The sequence below is a fragment of the Heteronotia binoei genome, chromosome 21 (genome assembly GCF_032191835.1).
Source record: "Heteronotia binoei isolate CCM8104 ecotype False Entrance Well chromosome 21, APGP_CSIRO_Hbin_v1, whole genome shotgun sequence".
NCBI classification, from domain to species: Eukaryota; Metazoa; Chordata; class Lepidosauria; order Squamata; family Gekkonidae; genus Heteronotia; species Heteronotia binoei.
In genome coordinates, this window is record NC_083243.1 from 161,502,642 (window position 1) to 161,524,670 (window position 22,029).

The 22,029-nt window shown below is 41.6% G+C and overlaps 1 protein-coding gene and 1 long non-coding RNA gene across 3 annotated transcripts in view; one reads left to right on the forward strand and one right to left on the reverse strand.

Moving 5' to 3' along the window:
* Window positions 1-10,540: 10,540 nt before the first annotated feature.
* Window positions 10,541-11,564, forward strand: LOC132589362 (uncharacterized). Its single transcript, XR_009556586.1, has 2 exons — window positions 10,541-11,040; window positions 11,348-11,564. It is a non-coding gene; the product is annotated as an uncharacterized LOC132589362 (long non-coding RNA).
* The window catches only part of RASSF7 (Ras association domain family member 7), a 76,558-nt gene continuing 65,923 nt past the window's right edge, over window positions 11,395-22,029 (reverse strand). Inside the window, exons 3-6 of one of the 2 annotated variants that reach the window (XM_060262081.1) lie at window positions 19,669-20,576; window positions 16,496-16,664; window positions 13,826-13,933; window positions 11,395-11,677 (exon numbers count right to left, since the gene is read on the reverse strand). In XM_060262081.1, coding sequence (XP_060118064.1) covers window positions 11,646-11,677; window positions 13,826-13,933; window positions 16,496-16,664; window positions 19,669-20,576 — 1,217 coding nt within the window. In that variant the 3' untranslated portion in view covers window positions 11,395-11,645. The remainder of the gene's footprint in view (window positions 11,678-13,825; window positions 13,934-16,495; window positions 16,665-19,668; window positions 20,577-22,029) is intronic. The other variant, XM_060262082.1, reaches the window with a different exon arrangement.

Genomic DNA, 22,029 nt, shown 5'->3' on the forward strand with positions numbered 1-22,029 from the left:
TTACTAGTGCATTCCATGCACTCGACAAATAATTGGCCCATCACAGCTCACTCAGTGTCTCTAGCCTCTCATTGGCTAACTCCCCTGTCCCTGCCTACTGCAGGCCCGGGAACAAACCATCAAAACAGTCTTACCTCAGAGACAGCCATATCTCCCAACTCTTCTGTGTCCTCTCTGTCAGCTGGCCTCATGAAAAGTGTCACTGGCAACAGACCTCTGCCACTCATCAATGGCCCACAGACGGCCTCTCAGCACACACAGCCTGTTTCCCATCATTCCCTCTCTCCCTCCTCACCCCTCAGCCTTGCCCTTAGCCAGAGGCTGTTGCTAGGCAACCAACTTCTGTCAGTAAAGGGAGAGGCCTCAGGTGAATAAAATGGCCATACAGTCCATCCTCCAAAGCAGTTCTTTTTCTCCAGGATGGGAAGAGAGATCTGTTGTTTTGAGTTCAGTTGTCATCCCAGGAGATCTTCAGGCTCCACCTGGAGGCTGTCTACCTTAGGGTGACTTGATGCCATCTGACTGGCATTACTTAACTAGGCCTGTCTGCTTGCTCCTGTTTAGCGAGGAGAAAACCCGAAGGCTCCGTTTAGTGCGCCTCTTAAAGATGTATGGTGTAATTTTCTTCACAGAATAATAATACTTCTCGAATATCAGATTAAAAGACTTTACTATACTTTTTTGAATCAGCATCCAGTGTTATCAAACATTCAACCTGTACAACACTGCAACAGGCAAAACCGGTTTAATGTCCTGTTTCGCTCAACAGTTTTCCCCTGGCTTCTGTAGAAAATAATTATATTTCTATTAATATTATTATATTTACTACTTCATTTAAACAAGCACTTATTTAAACATACACTTTAATTCACAATTACTTCCCCAGAATTCAAGCTCATCATACCAAGTAATGTTTACCTCCAATTTTAACACTACTCATTTCTCATGTTAATAATCCAAATATTCATTTCAAATCACAACTGGTTCCACATAAATCAAGTCCATCATACTGAATAGTCCTCACCTCAAATTTTAATTCCTAATACTTCTCACTTTCTCACAATGTTATATCAATGACTTATCCACTCATCTCCATTACCCACTTATTCCAAGATGAGACCTGAAATATAGTTTCCCAGGTGCGTTCCATGAACTCCACCACCCCTGTTCTTAAAGTTATGCTCTTCATTAATATTTACAAAGCTCATTTCTACCACCACAGAATTCATTATCATTAGTAATTAAACATTTGTTCCTACAAAAAGCTTAAGTCCCACTTGCTATTAAGACCATTTAGTTCCAGAGTCTTCAATTTAAAAATCCACCGCATTTCCTGACAGCGGAGAAATTCTCCACATCCACCACACTCCATTCCTGAGATATAAATGTCTCCAAAATAACAAATTTTAAAGACTCTGGATCATGCTGAAATTTAGAAAAATGTTTCACACTTGGAGCTTCAGGCACACCGTGTTTCAATCTTGACCTGTGTTCCAAGACATGTGTCTTCACCATTCTCATAGTACTCCCGATGTAGACATGTGTACATGGACAGATTATTGCATAAATTGTTCTTTTGGTAGAACAGGTGGTCCGATGTTTCAATTTAATTTTATTACCAGTCAGTGGGTCAATAAACTCCTTGGTCTGAAAACAAAATTGACATGCTAGGCATGATCCACATTTAAAGTTCCCTGCTGCCTTAAAGTCAGTTTTTAAGGCTCAAAAGGAACTCCACGGAGGAGAGTGATTATAAAAGGGAATGTAAGAAGCTGACTGTACAGTTCAGTGGTAGAGGATATCCTGAATGGGTGATAGAGGCAGCTAAAAGTAGAGTGGAGCGGGTAAGGAGAGAAGAGCTTCTGAAGTATAAAGAGGAGAGGGAGATCAAGATGAATATCACATGGGCTATGTACTTTTTGCCAGTGGCTCAGATTATCACTAAGAGTATTTAAAAAAAAAACTGGTACTTAGTTAATAAAATTCCTGAATGCCAACAACTGCCAATGATAGGCTCTAAGAGGATGAAAAATTTGAAGATGTTAGTAAGATCTGACATTAGGGCTGATTCTGCATTTGGCGTTTGCCTCCTTTTCGCTCCGAGGTTGTTCCATGAGGGAGTGATTTCCTGATTCCTCACTAGAGGATTTCTCCCGGATTCAATTTCCAATCTGTTCCATGTGTTCTGATTCCGCATTACTGTTGCTCCCGGAGTTTCCCCCACAATCATAGCAATTTCCCCCTCCCTCATACGTTTCCCCTTTTTTTTTTAACAAGCATCCATGTTCGCTTTACAATGCAATCGTCTTTGTTTGCGTTACAACATAATGCCAGAGGCATAATACTGGCAGAGTCACATGTTTTCCTTTCACCTTGCCATTGGCAGGTTATCTAAGCCCTGGGAAATCTGAGTCGGTGAGCCACCATTTTTATCCACACACGCTGAATGTTAAGCACACAGTTTTCCATTAAAAGCTATAGCAAATTACAAAGAGATGCATGAAGGTGGTGGTGGGGGTAAGATTTATGCAGAGGGGTTAAGGGAGAAAGTTCCCCCAACCTATCAAAAATATAAACTATAAACATAATCAAATTCCCATTCCCGTTTGAGGCCATACAGGGGGGTGGGGGATCAATAAAGGTGGCAATCGCACATCTTTAAAGTAGTTTGTGTAACATCGCTATTTATTTAGTTGTGTTGTAATGATCTTATTTGAAAAAAAATTATAACTCAGGAGTGATTTTTATTGGAGGGGAGAAGAAAGTAATCACAATGCAATGACACATTATCAAAATCATGTGGAATACCATAAAGAATGGGGGCGGGTAGAAGCAAGGGATGTATTCAGTAAAAGAAAATCGCGTTACATCGTTATATATTTTTCGCGTTGTAACACGAAACATGATTTGTTTAAAAAAATTACTCTATTTCAGGAAAATATTGGATAACTTTCAAAGGGAGTAAAATTAAGGAAGTATGATGAAATAACTGGGTGGAATCATGGACGTGGAGTTATGTGGGTGTGTTTACTGATGCGAGAAGTTTGACAGCGCATTGGCGTGAGTTCCGCACATAAATTTCGAGCCCCAAAACCACATCAAAAATAAACTCGCATTTTGCCGATCTCCTAAAAGTGGGGCGACACCGCTTTGGAGGCGGGTCAAACTGCCGCCCCGGGTCAAGATATGCGGAAACCAACATCTGCCCCAGGGGAAACACAGCGCTGGAGCCGGAGCAAAGGCTAATGTGGAATCAGCCTGGGAGTGAACGCAAGGGTGAGGAGACGTCAGTAGGGAACTCATTTTCAATGTGGCTCTTTGTTCATTGCTCCTGTTTAGCAGCAGCCCCCCTAGGACAGCCAGTGTGACTTAGCAGTTGCCAACTTCAGGTTGGGAAATTCCTGGAGATTTGAGGGCTGGAGCCTGGAGAGGGTGGGTTTGAGGAGGGATGGAACCTCAGACAGGTATAGTGCCATAGACGCCACCCTCCAAACCAGCCATTTCCTCCTGGGGGACCATTGTTGCCAATCTCCAGATAAGGGCTGGATATTACTCAAAATTACAAAACTGCTCTCCAGATGGTAGAGATCAGCTCCCCTGGAGGGGGGGAGTGAATGCTTTCATTTGGGTGGATGGGAAGAAAGGGTGGGAGGCAGCAGTAGCCCAGAGCCTCTTTCTAGAGCCCATTGTATTTTCCTCCACAATGGGCTTTATTCCTAGTAATATATAATTGCACAGTGAATTGGATGGGGGCACAGTCAGTGTCTCAGGAGCTGATGGACCAGAGTAAGCCCAGCCGTGTTGATGTCTTCCAGTTCTCAAACATCTGATGTTTATTTATTCTTTGTGGCTATTATGTTAAGCAAGTTTGGCTACTCGATCTACAGAGTTGAGGTTTATTGCCAAATTTCATTATTACCAGATGGTTTTAATTACTGCTTTTACTGCTTTAATGTTTTATCAGTTTAATCTGTATTTTCAATCTGTCAGATACTGCTTTAAATTATTCTAGGGTGTCATTTTAGGTTTTCTTCTGATTTTAAGGTGGTTTTATATTGTTTATGTAAATTATTTTAAAGAGGTTTTTTTATTGTGATGATGTAAAATGTGCTAATTTATAATAGCAATGCAAGATAGAAATTCCCTAAATAATTAAATGTATTATTTGTTTCTGTAGTCTCACATGTATACCCTGCATTAAAAAATTAAATTGTATTTATTTAATAATTGCTGATTCTGTGCTTCACTGCTGTTGTGGAGGGGATTTATCCTGTGACAATTAGTAGAAGTTTATGAAATGACACAGGCTTTTTTTGGGGGGGGGGGTGGAGGGGATGATAATTTCATCTTTTGTCATGAGTGATATTGTGGGTACTAACAGGTACTTGTAACATATGCAACATTCCACCCATTTCCCCCCACTCCCAGTCATAATGGGCATGTTAGCAGGAGAAGGAAGGAAACATTTATTTTGTTATGATTTCAGTAGTGAGAAAATGCAGCTTTCCCCCACATAAAGAAGTGCAGCTCTGAGGACTCAGACATCTTAACAACTAACATGTGCGGGAAAAGCTCTTGAATTAGAGATAAATGAGACAGTGCTTTCTCTAAGGCCACTAAATATTTAGCTGAGCATTGTTAAAAATAATGAATTTTCTGGGAATGTGCTGAGATCCAGAAATTCTGGGACCCAGTATTGAAATGAGTACATGAAATTACTGGTTATGAGCTATCTCAGAAGCCTAAAGCAGTTTTGTTATCTTAAAGATGGCGAACTAGTGAACGCTCTTGCAATGGTGTAACATTTTTTAATTGCAGAGCAGATATGTATTGCAATTTACTGGAAATGTATTGGTATTCCTCACAGTCTCAGAATAGCTACATAGAGTGTGGGGCTTAGTATGTTTAACATGACTAACATAGTATTACTAGCTCTGTTCTGGAAGTAATAATTTCCATATGGATAAGTTTCTTGAAGATGGACTCTCTTATGTTCTGGAATAAGCATAAAGAGGGTATTCTTCTCTTTTCTTTGATGCATTGTAATTTTGTGGTTATACAAACCTCTTTGTTAATTTTTACACACACACACACCCCAGAACTGTGACTCCATGCCACCACTTCTTTTCACCTAAGCCCTGATAAGCTCTTGAACCAAACACAAGGACAAAAAAGCACATAGACCACAGGCAGCCCTTCTGATTGTAGCCTGATACCATAACACCCAATAGGGAGTCACTGATAGAACTGGGCCTTACTAGCATAGACATATTGTATATGTACCTATCCCAGACTGAAAGAAATCACAAGAAGTTGTGTGGATACCCCAAGATCTATGAATGAATCCTCACATAGACTTACTACAGCATTCCTCTGATACCGGTATTTATTTATAATTTCAATTTATATACTTACTGCCCCTCCCTGATTTCAGAGATGGGGTGCAGCACAGCTGACAGGCTTAAAAGGAGGCATTCAGTTGCTATTGTAATGTTCCGGAATGTGACAAATTACTTTGTGTATAATTACCAGACAATGATTCCAACAGCTGACATGACAGACAGGGGAGCAGCTTAGTGGAACAGTTCTTACAGTGCATCTTGTTAACTGTGGTTGCTTGTCAGCTGTATTTTAAATTGGAAAACCAGTGTAGGGCACAAAAGACACATAGTAGGCCCTATGTAGAATTTGACTAAATGGATGCATCCTTCAAGAAGTACTTCTGAAAAGGAAGAAACTTGTATTGGACCTAATGCAGCTATCCATTTATTAGGCTATGGTAGTCTGAAAACCATACCCCCTCTCCCACAAAATAGAGTGGCAAGTACATTTCCTAAGTCCTCGACTCTGACAATGTTCCAGACAAGGGTGTTTTGTGTGTGTGTGTTTTGAGTGTGGAGGGTGCTTTCACAACTCTTTCTTGGCAGCATTTTTGATGATATAGTCCCTGCTATATTGTTGCAGGAGGAAAGCACTTTTCCTTAGTTGTCAAACTGAAACATTAAAGCTCTGGGGAAATGTCCCCACTGTAAGCAAACACAACGGTTGCATTTGGTAGTGCTGTGGGAGAGCTTGCTGCCCAGACAAAACAGAATAACAACAAGCCTATAGCTATTTTGTAGTTTGATAGTGCTTAAAAAATCTTGTTTCTAGCTGGAATAACATCTTGTATGTCCATTGTGGTAAATGATCTTTTTGTATTGTAATTATCTGTTCAAATTCAGTTTGTTTGGGCATGTCTGAATTAACAGTACATAAGTAAAACCGCCATATCTCCCCTGTATATAGATGCTCTCGAGTTCTGAGCAGATGCAAAAGTAAAACAGACAAGCAGTTCTTAAACATTTGGGATACTGGAACCATGGCCTGTTTTCTATAAACTATGCTTAGGATGAAACATGGTTTGGTGTAACACCTGAATAGAGCCTGCTATATATGTTCAATAGTGGAGTTATCAGCAACTGTGATGGCCTTATATGTAAGATGTTAGTTTCTAGAAACTGTTCTGTTTGCTCTAGAAGGCTTATTCCAGGTTCCAGAGGTATGTGAAGTCACTGTGTCTGGGTTGAGGTAAATATACACAGCACCTTCTCAAAGATATTTTTTTCACATATTTCAAGCCTGTAATACTGACACTGGAATCAGGTCTAGGATCATACTCCTTATAAACCCTGACTCAAATTGTGTACTGCCTGTTCTCTTGTGATATACAGAACAATATGAAAATGGGAAGAGATCTATTCAAATACAGGAGGGGAAGGACTTTTTTGTCAGTTCACTCCACAGAAGTGCAAAGATGGCTGGTATTACATGCATCCCTGTTAAATCTCTGTAACCTATTACAACTCTGTGGAGCACAGTGTGCTATTTTCATAAGCAAAACTAATAATCTCTTCAGACTGCAGGCTCTCTTAATCTAATCAAGTTGCTCTGTTTCTACAAAAAGGCCAACAATAACAGCAGTTTCCTCCCTTCTAAAGAGATGGACCCCCCATACATGAATACAAACAAAATATGTTTTTCACCCAACTAAAACAACCCAGAGTAAATGAGCAGAAGTCAGTGCCACTGGCCTTTTCCAAATTTTAATAAAAGGGTTGCATTTGGACTGCTGAAGTTGCGGTATCTGTTTGGATTGAGCACTGCCAGCATTCCCAGGAAAGGCATAGAGAGATGGAGCCTTGCAGCAGAGGGGACATGTTTGCCTGGACAATGGACAGATAATCTCTAGGAAGCTTGGTTCTTTGTAAGGTCTGCCAAGAGATGTGCATCTCGCTGTCAACAAATTAAGAATAATAAAAATTGAAGAAATGCAAAAAGGTACACTGAATCATGGGAAGGCAGTTCCAGAGAAGCTTCCTATATTCATATATGCCAAAGCATTCTTTATTTGAGTGGTACTGTGTGGAATGTAGCCTGTACTCTGATATACTACTTACTGTTAAAAGTCACACTGAGTAGGTAGAGGTGGCAAAAATATATAATACTGAATATGTAGTAAAGATGACATCAGTAATGTAGATGTAAAACAGATTAGTTATGCAATTTGAAATCCAAAACGTTGAATATAAATGTACTCCAACAGAAGTTTTATTGTATTTTATAGATAGTTTTAAAATTATAATGAAGGCGGTTTTTGGAGAGAAATGCTTTTTGTTTCGTATGCCCTGTTACATTTTTTAAATATATGTAATTGTGATATGCAACCTCTTTTTCGTTTCTGTATCCCCTTCACATTTTTATTTTGTTTTCTAAAAGATATATATATGTATAAAATAAAAGAAAGCCTTACTATACATTTAAGAGTTTGCTGGATCCCACATGTCAGTTTTTCAAAATCAGGAATTGTTCGATACAACATGTGCAGAGGCAGTGCTATGATAATGTCTGGATTTCTCAATTATAGTTGAAATCTGGTGCTGTGAAATGTGGATGGGCTGGTTGTGAAGTTGAATGGCGGCCATGCCAGGAAGAAAGTCCTCAGTGGGGAAACTCCCTCAGAAATATGTAGTAATAGACAAGGGACAGAGAAAACCATGTGTTGCAAAGATTTAATGAGGGGTAGGAGCAGGGCCCTTTAATACACATACTCATAAATTAGAAGACACAAATTTATGCAAATTACTTTTTGGAATTTTATTACAATTTGAAACCAGATAATGCCATTAATGCATGGGATGTGCATTCACACATGGAATGTGTTTTTTCCTAACCAAGGAACAATATAAACGAGTCAAATTTCATATACATGATACACAAAAAAGGGGATTTTACAAACAATGGTCAGGGCTTCTAGAACCATTCACAGTCTCTCAGCCAAACTTACATTCAACCCTCCTGTGTCTAGACTTGCCATTCTTGGCATCACAATGAGAACATACATCAGCTTTGAACAATATAAACACACACAAAGAAAAAAATGCAATTTTACTGACCAAATTAACAATTCAGCAATTAATGTTACCAGTAATGGCCATTTAATTCCCATATTAACATGCACCTGTTATAAACTGCAAAAGTACCAGCTATTCTACTTGGTCTCATTCATTAGCATTGGAGTCTAGGCAGTTCTGACCTGCTGTCATAAGAAAAGTGGAACCTGTTCCTTAATATTTCAGAAGCAGACTGAATTTGAAGCTTAAAAGCTGGTAGTAAAATGCCGTCTACCAAGTTAAGTGCATTAGAGTCATTTTCTGTCTGTAATTCCTCTCACTCTAATTGGACAAGTCTGGGGTTCCAGTCAGACCTGACAAAGTGAGCAAGAGTTTTCCTTTTTTCGACACAAGGATTAAAGGGAGAAAAAAGCTGAACATTTTTTAGGTAGTTTATAATAAAGTCAGGTTTTCTTTTTTGCTGGAAGATGTAACTATTCAACTTCAGCCATGGCTAAAATATTTTATTTTAAGTTTGAGCTTATAAAAAAGAGCAGAAGATTTATGAGCACAGTTCTTGCTGAAAAAGAATGACTGTATTTCACCCATGTCTGAAATTTTAAAAGGAGGACCGCCTGATTTGTCATCCTGCCTAGTAAGAAGCAGGTTGTTTGGGACTTCTGTGCTACCCAGAAGTGTAATCAGTACTTTTGGGGTATTGACTGATAAGATAATATTTAACAAGGTACTTTCCAACCATATCCCCTGGCCTTCCTGCAAGCTTGACAGGCCTCATGAATGATCTGGAACCAATGCAGCAGCTCCACTACCCACTGCTTTTCCCTACAGGCAGTTAATCAGCAGCAACATGAGGTGCTGAGGGCAGAATAACCCACTGCTTTAAGGCTTCCCTAAGAATACTAGCCACTACAGGCAATGGGATAGCATACCTTGAAATTAACCTGGCTCATTGAAAGCCCTTCATTTAATAACACCTTAGGAAGATGAGGCTTGGATCCTATGACATCATTCCCTTCATGCTTCTCTCTGCCCACTGCAGTGGTTTTCTTCTGGTTTTCTGTCGCTAGCTTTTTGCTTTTCCTTGAGCAAGATCAATGTTTTTCAAGGAGACTTTATGCAAATAGAAGTACTAGGAAGTGACCACCACAGTGAAGGAAAGTCTCCTCAGTAACCACAGAGAAGTGTGGGGGGAACAATATTGTGGGATCCAAGTAATCTATAGTAGTTAAATTGCATGTCCACACTGAAGCTCATTTGAACTATGTAGAGAATATTCAGTTTCACTGGAAGGTTTGGCCACAAAGACCACTGTTCTGGAAACTGGCAAAAGGAACATGTACTAGCCAACAGGAAGAAACTGCTGACTCAAAGGTACCAAAGGTGGGCAGTCTTTCTCCCCCTGAGAATCACCTTCTCAATTTAACAATGAACAGAGTAACTACAAGCAAATGTGCACAAGAACTTTCAAATACATGCACATAAAAGCACAGATGTTTGCTCTATCTCACATTGTTTTCCCCTTCTATCACAACATCAGAGGCAGTATGGACAGGGTTAGGTAATGCAGCTCTGAAGCAAAATGTCTGTTCTTCCTTTCACTACTACTTTCATGTCCTCCTTTCCCTCCCTCCCAAATCTCTACATGGAGCTGATGAGTCCACTGTAATAGGACAGGGGCTAAATAAGCATGGGGTGTGATACTCTGGGATGGGCCTGCTGGAAAAGTGTGGAGGCTTAGAATTACCTTTTGTATAAATTATATACTTCCTTAAACCATGCACTTTAATCTGTCTTGTCTATTGGCCTCTATCCCCTACATGGCCTTTTGTCCAATTATAGACCATTCTAGGTAAGGCATTTGTACTTGCACTATTGCTTCACTGGCCTGCTTTCTTGAGCAACAAAGCTCAAGTTACTCCACAAAAAGTTAGTATCAGATTTAGATGCTACTTTGTATCAGAGGAAGAGACACAAAGAGTCAACCAATCTGCAAGGGAGCATAGTCCTTTTATTGCCAACTCTCACTAGCACAAGTTAAAGACTGCCACTTATCTACTTAGAAAACTTCACTTTTGAAAGAAAAAAACCTTCTAGAATTCAGTTACATGCACACATACTTTTATATTCATGTGTACACACCACCCCAAAGCAACCTAATTCTGGTAATGCAAACTGGACAGCGCTAGACTTGGCACGAGGCACAAATGGCAAGAGACTACTAGTACTTGAATCTCATTTGACCAGGTCTGAAAGGTCCATCGTGAAAGGGACTCGGCAACACCATGAGTGGGACCTGTTGATGGTGGTGAATGCTTGTTTGCCTCTCCCAGTGTGACATTTCTTTATGTTTGTAAGCTTACCAGGAATGGAAAATTGTTCATTTCTCCCATTTCAACAGAAAAAGCTGTATTTCCAACAAAATCTCAAACATATATAAACACTGCTGTTCAACAACAGGTATATAATGAAGCACCACAGTGCATTGATGCAGTCCAGTACAGAGGCCTGGCTGATAATATACCCCTTCATTGTATGGCAGTGGCTTGCAATGTAACCTTCAGAATGGACACAGAGGACTTGCTACTATAATGCTTTGGATGGTTCATTCCCAGCAGATTTTACACCCTTCTGGGACAGCTGATATTTAGTTTTAAGTGTTGTTACTTGAAAAGGAAACTTGGCAAGCATCAATCATTTCCGACTCTGGAGTGACACTGCTTTCACAACGTTTTCACGGCAGACTTTTTATGGGGTGGTTTGCCATTGCCTTCCCCAGTCATCTACACTTTCCCCCCAGCAAGCTGGGTACTCATTTTACCCGACCTCAGAAGAATGGAAGACTGAGTCAACCTTGAGCTGGCTACCTGAAAACCCAGCTTTCACCAGGGATCGAACTCAGGTCGTGAGCAGAGCTTAGGACTGCAGTACTGCAGCTTTAACACTCTGCGCCACAGGGCTCTTCAGTTGTTACGTGATGAACTTGTAAAATAGAAAGGTTATATACATTTTCAGAGAAGCCACAAACAGCATCTTCAGTTTAATTATAAGAAAGCACATTTTAAAAAAATACAGCCGATCTGTTTACTCCAAATGGGTTAAACTATCTTTAAAAAAAAAAGTCTGTAAAATATTTTTGCACAACCATCTACATCCATCCATGATAAAAAATAAGTCAAAATACATACATGAAATAGGATTTTATTTCTATATAGTTACACTTGCAAGGCAATCAGTCCTCCTTGGCTGGCCTTTCTACCTCCAGATGCTCTGCCTTGTTGATATGACTGTAAGACATACAAAAATAAATGAAGTGACCCCGTTATGACAGCTTAGTGTTTGATAAACAGGGGAGGGAACAGCCAGAGGGAGAAGGAGGAGGAGATGCTGTTCCACGCAATTAAAGATTTAAGCAAAACCAGAGAGATACACAGTCTTCCTGACAGGCATGATCAAGTGTGTTACACATTAAGAATATTATAGAAGAATGCAGCATATGTACCCTTACTGCAGCACTGACTGCAGGCAGTCCTAGACATGGGGTAGCTGCCCTGTGCCCAGTGCTGGGTGGGGTTTCAAGCTAAGGAACTGCCCTGGTTGCCAGTGGCTGCTGCTTTCTTTGCTGCCATCTAGAGTGCAGTGGTAAACAACAGCAAGTAGCATCATCAGTCAGGTACCTCTTAGGGCAATCAGCTATGGGGGGTGGGAGAGTGCCCCTGACCACCCTACAGCAGAGCTGCTGAAACCACAACTCTAGAGGTGACAATGGTGAGTGGTGGGCACTAGAATCTTGAAAACTGCCCCTAGTACTAATACATAGGAAAGTTCAGTTATTTTCAACCAGTGAATAGGAAACCCAAAGTGAAGCAAATACACACTCAAAAAATACACTCATATTTGAAAACAAAACACCAGCCCAACAACACACTCAGAAAACATCCTCAACATTAAAATTAAAAAGACCAAACTTCTCCAGGGGAAGCAGCAGTGGAGGGAGAGTAAGAGGACACTAGGCTGATTTAACAAAGCAAAATTATAATAGATAGGATATAACTGAATTATGCACTTAGCTGGTTCTAGGCAAAGAGGATTCTGTATCATGTCAAAACATGTTAAGAAACAACTTGGGCTCAACAAATGCTCAAATTTTGATGATGAAAGGCTAGTGTCTAGATTGCCTTTAAAATAAGCACCTGAAAAAAATCTGACATTTTAAAAATCCATTCCTGGAGAACACATTTGGAGCGTCAATGTAAAGATGCATGTGGGATGAATAGCATCTTATTTTCTCTCTGTTCAGACAGGATTTTCCAAAACTGGATTGTTTGGCTAACATTATTGAATGTTTCACCAACCTGACTACCACTCAGTTATTCTTCCTTTATTCAAAACGTTGCTTTCAAAGTCACTGCACTCAAATCCATTTGATATCTTCATCAGCTCAGCCATAAAACGTGTAAATATTGATCTGTGAAGACAACAACACAGTCATGCTGCATTGGACAGTTTGTCCAATGTGGGAGACAGATTGCTTTGACTGACCTAGCTGGATAGTTGTCATGCTGTAGTAAAAATCGTGAAACATTCTATGGCGTTGCCTAAAAAAAAAAAATCTATGGCATTGCCTAAGAATTACCATGCATCCTCTTTGCAGTCAATAATACATCTTTTCAAACAAAGCAAAATATGGATCTTTTCTAGGGACCTTGAACCTACCACATCCAAAATAAAAACATTCTCCCCATCATTCTCTGCTTAACACCTAAAATACGCAAGTCACAAGCACGTTCTGCTCATGTATGTGTGTGTATAATGTGAAAAGAACTGTTTGCCATCAACTTTTTAAAAGTCCGGTGTGTAGCCTAGAGTAGCCAATATACTGAAATCTGGCAGCAAGAGCTCAGAACAAAGTCCTCTTTAGTAAAGTTTTAAACAGGTTTGGTTTCAACTAGTACACATCTTCAGCAGAATAAGCAATATTGCACTGAGTAGTCAAAGCAAATGCCCCCAAAGAGGGGCCAGTCTGCAAGTAATCAACATGTTACTTGTGAGCACCTACCAACAGCTCCAAGCTCAGGTCACTGTTAATTAATTATACAAAGCCTTTGTCCTGGTCTGACAACTGTGAAAACAACTCCCCTTAATTCTGTTTACTGATATATTCCATCTCCCTTCCCTGCCAATGCCTATTGCTAACCATCAGTATTATAGCTTACAGGTAATGACAACCAGTCCTTCAGTATCCCAAAGAAGCTGTTGATCAAAAGGGAGGGAAACAGGAGAGTAGACTGGGAAGCTGAAGAGCTTGCAGGATAGCCACCTTGTTGCAGATGACAGCTGCCCCCGCTGTAGCAAGACTAGAACTTTGGGATGTCTGCTTGGCAAGACCAACATTCAAGGACACAAGAGACTTAGGCCACTTCAAACATACACACCCTCAGGGTTCAAGCTGGACACCAGGGGGTTCTGAAGGTTCCGTGGATTGCCGAGGAATTGCTTGGCTGTAGCTCTGGGAGGCGAATCTGTGCTGGGATTGGATAGGTCTACAGAAGAGAATTGTATTACAGTTCAGTTACTCAACACATACATTTAGTTCATCAGAAAAGCCTAGGTTTATCAGAAACAATAATTCAGTACACTTAAGCTCAGATTTTGTCACACGAACTTTATTTTATATTCCTGTCTCCCCACATGAAGCAACATTGCCTAAAAATAGATTTGGTTATTTCTTATTGTAAATAAATTACTACATGAAATACAATTTTTCTTCAATTCACTTGATTTGCACCTTAGACTTTTCTTATTTACAATATATGGTCACACACTATAGAAGACAAGTATGAAATCAGCACTCCTTGCCCCATCTAACATAACTCCCTCAGCTGGTCTTAACTAATGCTGAGAGGAAATGGTTTTAACAACAGGATTCTTCCCTAGCTTGAAGATCTGGTTTAAAATTATGGGACAGAAACTGTTATGTAGTCACCCTGACAGTTGTGTTATCATGACTTACTTCCCCAGATTATTTAGCAGCTATGAGACCCTGAATTGCTGAAGTTACCATGCAGCTACAAACTAAATGTCTCTCCTTTCACAACATTAGCCAGTGTATGATTAGCAATAGCCTGTTTCCACTTTTGAGCTAAAGTTTTCAAACACTTCAGACCATTCTTCTGTTTTATCCATGGCTCCTAGATGTTCACAGTTGAGATTCCTGAAGTTTTACCCAGAGTTCATTTTTCTTTCCAGCTTGACAATGATCCCAGCATAAAGCAATGGTTGACAACTTCTGTGATCACTCTTTCCCACTAACATAATATCAGTGTGAAGTCTAGGTCACATAAATGAAATTTGTTTCAACTTCTCCCTGTTTCGGCAGACTTCCAAAGGCCAAAGTCAAGCTTTTGCTATCTGTGGAATATTGCCAGCAACACTGTTCCCCCCTTTTTTCAAGTGACAGAAAAAACCCAAAGTTGAGGACATGCTATGCCAGCAGGATCACACACAGAAAGCCCAGGGAAGGCAGTGAGCCACAGAACTGCCATGAGCTGCCCTGCAGCCTATGTCAAGAGCTTTGGTGCTCACAGGATCTTCCAGCTGACAACACTGGATTTTCATTCTAGAGCACTTATAAGCCAGGCTATGATAAATGACTGATTAACTAGCTGTAATTAGATAAATACCATGTGGCTGCCATGGGAATAGGATGCCAGCTGCAAGTTCCCCACGAGAATGCAATTCATAAGTATTGCATGGGCTCAATTTGGATCAGGCCACAGTGGGTGGAAAGGACTCCTGCCTTCCTCCCATATCATTTTCCCAACCCAGAACACCCCTGGAGGAATAAGCAACTAAATATGTAAGCATTCAGTGCATGTGCAGCCCTGATGGAGCAGATAGTATTCCACTGCTATTTCATGCTGGGAAAACAGCATGGCATTGAAGGCAGGAGTCCTTTCTTCCCCTGCACTACAGCCCTAATCTGAATTAGGCTCCTGTGATGCTTCCAAATTAAGTTCCCACAGGGATGTCACAGCTGCTATATGGCAGCAAGTCCCAATGATGACTACATGGTACATCTAACATGTAATTTGGCCCTAACTGTTTTAGCTGAAATATCCACAACACTACACATGACAGAAATCTAACACACTTCCAGTACACAAATATTTATATCAGAATACTGGCATGAGTCTTCAGAGACGACAGACAAGACTGCTAGACTATTTACTACAGATGGCCAGTACTAATGCCATGTAAATAAAATTCTTCTATATGTGAGGAAGTACCCATCTTTCAGGTGCCACCATCATTGCTGTATCCTTAGACTGTCATGATGCTTATGTTAACTTCTGTCCGAGAGAAGAGAAGGAAAATTCAAAACCTACATTGATGACTTTTACTGAAATGACACACCATGAGAAAGTGTGAAATGGTACATGCCAAATCCTCACTTTGAAGGTGAAGTTTATGGCGACAAGCAAATAGTTATGAAAATAACAGTGTTTAGGCTTAAGACCCACAAAGGGAAGAAAATGGGATGGGGGTTGGCTATCTCACATTGATGGACACTACAGAGTTCAACTAGACACCCGTTGATGGGACTTCCATTTGCTGTTGTCAGCTACTGCAGTATATATTTTTGAGCAAGTTCCCACTTTCTGGTTTCCGCTCACAGCATGTTATGCTCAGTCGGCAATTGAGCCAGTCATTCATTTCTTTGGGCTCTTGAAACTTAAGGTTTTGACAAAGCAGCTAGAGAGCCCCACCAGCAGCACTTCCTACCAGTTCGAAATGGAAGGAAGCAGGGCTTTTTTTGTAGAAAAAGCCCAGCAGGAACTAATTTGCATGTTAAGCCACACACCCTGACGACATCATTGTTTCACACAAGGCTTTTTTTGTAGGAAAAAGCCCAGCAGGATCTCATTTGCATATCAGGCCACACCCCCTGATGCCAAGCCAGCCAGAACTGCGTTCCTTTGTGTTCCTGCTCAAAAAAAGCCCTGGAAGGAAGCATTACAGCCTTCTAGGAAATGCTAATTAAAGCCATCTATCCTCCCTTCCCTCCCCCTTCTGCCCACCCACTCTTTGAGAAGCATTCTGACCTCCATTTCTCTGATGAGCTGGCAGCTCATGGCTAGTCTGATCCAGCTGGGGTTCCGCCTCTGATCTGGGCTGAGAGACAGTCACCATGGCTCCCGTCTGCTGAATGAACTGCTGTAAGTTACACTGCCTCAGCTCCTTATTTAGCTCCTCCAGTTCTTGGTTCTGGGTCTGCAAGATACAGGAGGGAACAGGCAAGAGTAAGCTCCAACTCTAACCGAACTAAGATGCTGCATAAGACAGTTTTATGATCTTGCCCCAGCCTTCTCTCAAATATAAATCTATGGACATTGTATCTTCCTCACCAGTGAGCAGAAATCCACCAGAAACTACAGGTGACCTAGGGTGAGAGTTGAGGACAGGTATAATGTGGAAGCCAGATATTCTTTCCTGGATGCTTACATACTGAAAAATCTAGGGGGTTAATGATCCCACACCCTGCCCAAAATGGAGACAGAAGGATTCAGGATGCCAAACTGCACTGAGTTGAGATGAGCTGCTCCCATCCTTTCTTTCTTTCTTTCTTTCTCTATTTGTTTCCAACTCTCTCCCCTTCCCTCCCTCCCAGCTCCCAGAGAGCCAGTTTGGTGTAATGGTTAAGTGCATGGACTCTTATCTGGGAGAACGGTTTGATTCCCCACTCCTCCACTTGCACCTGCTGGAATGGCCTTGGGTTAGCCATAGCTCTTGTAGGAGTTGTCCTTGAAAGGGCAGCTGTTGTGAGAGCTCTCTCAGCCCCACCCACCTCACGGGGGGTCTGTTGTGAGGGAAGGAGATAAAGGAGATTGTAAGCCACTCTGCGACTGATTCAGAGAGAAGGATGGGGTATAAATCTGCTGTCTTCTTCTTCATTCATTCATTCTTTCTTTCTTTCTGTCAGTCTTTCTTTTTCTCTGTCATTTGCTTTATTTTCTACTCCCCCACTTTCTTTCTGTCAGTCTCTCTTTCTGTCAATATTTCTTTTTCCCCATTTGATTTATTTCCCCTTCCTCCTTTTCTTTCTCTGTCTGTTTCCAATGCTCTCCCTCTCCCTCCCTTTCACTCATTCATTCTTTCGGTCAGTCTTTCTTTTCCCCTGTCTATTTGCTTTATTTTCCACTCCCCCACTCTTTCTTTCTATTTGCTTCATTTCGCACTCTCCTCCCCTCCCTTCCCTGAGTGGGCATTGTCTTCTGAAGGACTGCTGCTGTGGTATGTGGGTGCCTTTGAAGGTTTGGTGGCAGCAGCTGCAGCTTCGGGAGGGATGGAGGGGTGTTAGGTGGGGGGCGGGAGCCAGCTACCACCAGTTCTACTTGCACTTGATTATCCCAGCTGGTGTGGCCTAATATGTTAATGACTGTGTGGCATAATATGCTAATTATGCTAATATCCAAAGGTACCTTCAGGCTGAAAATGGTTGGTGACCCTACTGTAGGACCATATTACTAGGGCTGCCAGCTCTGGGTTGGAAGATACCTGGAGATTTTCAAGGTGGAGCTGGGGAGGGAACTCAGCAGGATAAAATGCCAGAATCCATCCTCTAAAGCAGCCATTTTCTACAGGGGAACTGACCTCTATTGCCTAGAGATCAGTTATAATTTTGGGACATCTCCAGGCCCCATCCGAAGGCTGACAACCCTACACATTAAGGCTGACAACCTTTCAAGCCCTGATCTTGAAGATGAATAACTGTGGGGGAAGCAGCTCTACAAGCTCCTGCCCCTTTTCCAGAAATGGAGAGACGATGTTCCCCTTCCTAGAAACCTGACAAGGCTCTATGTTACCTAGATGAGCATAGAGGAGCTTGCATTCTGACTTTGGACTTATGAACCCCAGAAGTCCTTGGATGCCAGTCTGAGAAAGTTTTTATTTACACTCACACATAAGTGTGTATTTACACACACTCAAAGCAGTAGTTCTTCCACTGGTCCATAAGAGGGCACCAAGGGATAGTAAACATTTGAAGATGGGTTAGATGATTTAGCATTTTTTCTGCCTAAAACAAAGCAGGGTGAATAGGGAATCAAGGAACCACTGCTCCTGTTATATACATGCACACAGGGAAGGAAAATGTTTGCATAGCTTCTTACCTCCCCCCCCCCCCCCCCCACTTCTGATTGCTGAAGCACAGTATTTTATTTATTTCTGCTGAATACTGGGCACATACTTCACTCTTACACTGTAAAAAGATGGATACACCTGGAGTAAGAATTACCCACTCTCCAAGGAGTCTGCCTCACATCTCCACAAGCCTCTGATCTGAGACTGAATCACATTAATTACATTTGAAACAGCCAGATGGGAAGAAGGGAGGGCCAAAACAAAAATGCTACAGAGATGCAACAGGCAGCCCGTGGAGGGGTGTGTGTGTGTAAATGTTGTGTGATCACAGGATAAAAATTAAATTATTTCTTGTAGCACATCAGTGTGTCCCTGGTACACAGTGGGAAAAACTTTCAGTAGTAACAGATGCATTTGGCTCTTAGCTGGTGTTTAAATTGCCATTACTCTCTGCATTTTCCTGGTGTTGCACAAAACACTACCTACAACGTTCTCAGCTTCATGCAAACACCACATCATAGTATTTTGCTTGTTCAGAGCAGCAACAGTCATCACAGCTAGATTTGCTCCATGACTGCCAGAGTCACAGTGAGATTCCATTAGTCCCATTCTATCAATTCTGGCAGAGAACAGCTTTAAGTCCATTAAGCATGATGACCCGGTAGAATGCTCATCTCCCTGCTTCCAAAAAGCCTGCCACACCTGACCAAAAATGGCCAAGATCTTAACAACAGGGTGGCCTAGTCCCAGACTATCTTCAATACCTACATATTTCTAGCTAACACCCTTCACTGTTTATAAAACAAAGGGTACCAAGAGCCAACCTTATCCACTACTAAATGCTACAAAGGAGACCATGATGCTTAATGTTCTAGGTCAGGATAGCCTTTCAAGCTGGAATATTTTGCCTCTTAGAGATGGGCCACTTTTGGCATCTGGAATTAGACTAACAGACATTCTATGCCTACCTTTTCCTTTAAATTGCAATGTAAATATAAATACAAGTTTGCCTTTCAAACAACAAAAAGTCTGACTGCAGTCAGCTGCATTCAAAAAACATGTCAAAGTCTAAAAGAACAGGTGACGCAATCCACCAATGGGCCCCCCTCAGGTAGGATCATCACTAAGCACGTACCTGAAGGCTTTGCTCTGCTTCCTCCAAAGCCTTCCCTACAGTTTCTAGACTGTTCTCCAACTGTACACTCTGCTTGACCTTGGCATCCAAGTCCCTTTTCATTATGGCTGCCATCTCCTCTAGTTCAGCAGGGCTCTGAATAGGCGCTTCCTTTGCCCTCTTGGCCCTCTCAGCAATTTCCCATTGGATTTCTTTCTCCAAGGCCTCCGTTTTGAGAGTAAGCTCATGGATTTTTTGTGTGTACTCCTCCATGGTGGCCTGCAGGCTGCGCACTTTCTCTTGCCGCTTCCTCTCACATTCCTTTTCTGACTTCAGTTCACTCTGCCAATATTCTTCCTCATTCAGTTCACTCTCATTTTGCTGGATTAACTGCTCCAAATGCAGAATCTCCCCCTCTGGGCTGGAGCTGCTGCTATATTCCCAGTGCCTGAGATCCGTTTCCAAGTCATCCCCCTTCATCTCTAAGGCGTAGAGATGCTCCTGTTGGTGCAATACAGTCTTGAACAGTTCCTCTTTGGAAAGAAACCCCCCATTGGCACCATCCCTCAAGTTCACTGGGTCCTTTTTGTACTGCCTCAGCTTGTTCTTTGCAAGCAAATCACTTGAGCTCATAGGACCCAGATTAAAGGTTAAGGATTTCTTGGGCTGCCTAGGCCTGGGCATTTCTGTGCTGGCTGACCTTGGTTTGATAGGCAGGCTAGCCCTGACAAACGTCCTCTCAGGTATCTGGGGGGCACTATCCGAAGAAGGCCTCTCTGTGAGGCTGGGGCCAGTACGCTGCAGTATGAACTGCACATCATTGGCATACTGTCCACACTTGGCCAGAGACTCTACAGGGCATTCATGAGGGAGAAGTTGCCTTTCTTTCTCACGTAGTCTTTGGATGAGAACATACCGACCTGTTTGCCCTGAGGAGAGGGACAGAAGTACAGTCATTAGCAAAACAGTACATCACAATCAGAGAAAAATGTCTTCACTGCAAAAAGCACCAATAAACCCCACTCCAGGCTAACTGAAACTCAATATCCCTCTCATAACCAATAGTAACAGGCAACAGTACAAGACCCTCTATCCTTCTACACAGCTTCCATTCCTTCTTTAGTTTGGGGCATATAATTTCGCTCCAAATTTAATATGGAAACCCCCACCCCCTTCCACTGAAGACCACAGTTTTCTCTAGGAAATGCAGGCTGGCATTGCAAATGATTACAACTCCACCAGAAGCAGCTGCTATTTGTTCCTGAGAAAGATGGTGCCCAAGTCACTTTCCAAACACAAAATGTCAGTCTTCTTTTTACATGCATACATCAGCCCAGTGTTCCCTCTAAACTGAGTTAGTGCGAGCTAGCTCACTGTTTTTTAGCCTCTGGCTCACACATTTGTATCTCAACTCAGGAAAAATGGCCTCAGAGCAAGCTAATTTATGCAGTAACTCACAACTTTAATGCCAGTAACTCGTGAACTAGATTTTTTTGCTCACAAGACTCCAGTGTTTAGAGGGACTGTTGCATCAGCCAACTGCTCTACCTGCTAGAAGAGTAATCACAGTAGAGAAGTAACTTAAACTGTTGTTTTAATCTATTATCCTAAATTGGGGATGAAGCTTAATTTTTCACATCCTGGGACATTCAAGCTACAGCATTTACCCAGAAAGCACTGACAGTGGTGTGTACAACTATGTATGGCCATGGACCACAACATTATGGACTCTTAACTATGTGGCAAAGGATCTGATGGAACACGTAGACTCTCCTCCTTTCATTTGGTGGGAAACAAAGGGGAGAGCAAGAACGATTATGGACAGAAGCTTTTGCTAAAAAGACTAACAAACTACCTACCCTTCCATTCCTGCAATACTGGCTCCATGGTTTCCTTTCCTTTCCCCTCTCTAGTACTTCACTGAAAACTTTTGGATTTTTCCCCCCAAAGACATTTGGAATGACTTCAGAAAATTTATTCCAAAATCCATTCACATTTTTCTTGCATAGAAATCTAGACTCTTTTAGGCAAAGTTATAATTTGCAAGATTTCATGAGTCAGCAGGGCTTCTAACCACTTTTTTTTAGGGGGGGGGGCAACAAATCTGAGTCAGCTTTGGCATTTTGATTAGTCACTCAATAAGCTTCTAGCCCAACTTCTGCCTGAACACCCAGTTCATGAAGCATTTGCATAAACTTTAGCTGAAGGCCCGTCATGCCGCCTTACCAGGATGGAAGTGCCCTTAAATCTGGTAAGAAGGCAGAAGCAGAAGTTAATGAAAGCCTCATTTGCCACTGTTGTGTATTTCTGCATCACAAGATTTAAAAAAGAGTAGTTCTCTGTGCAAGCACCAGTTGTTTCCTACTCTGGGGTGACATTGCT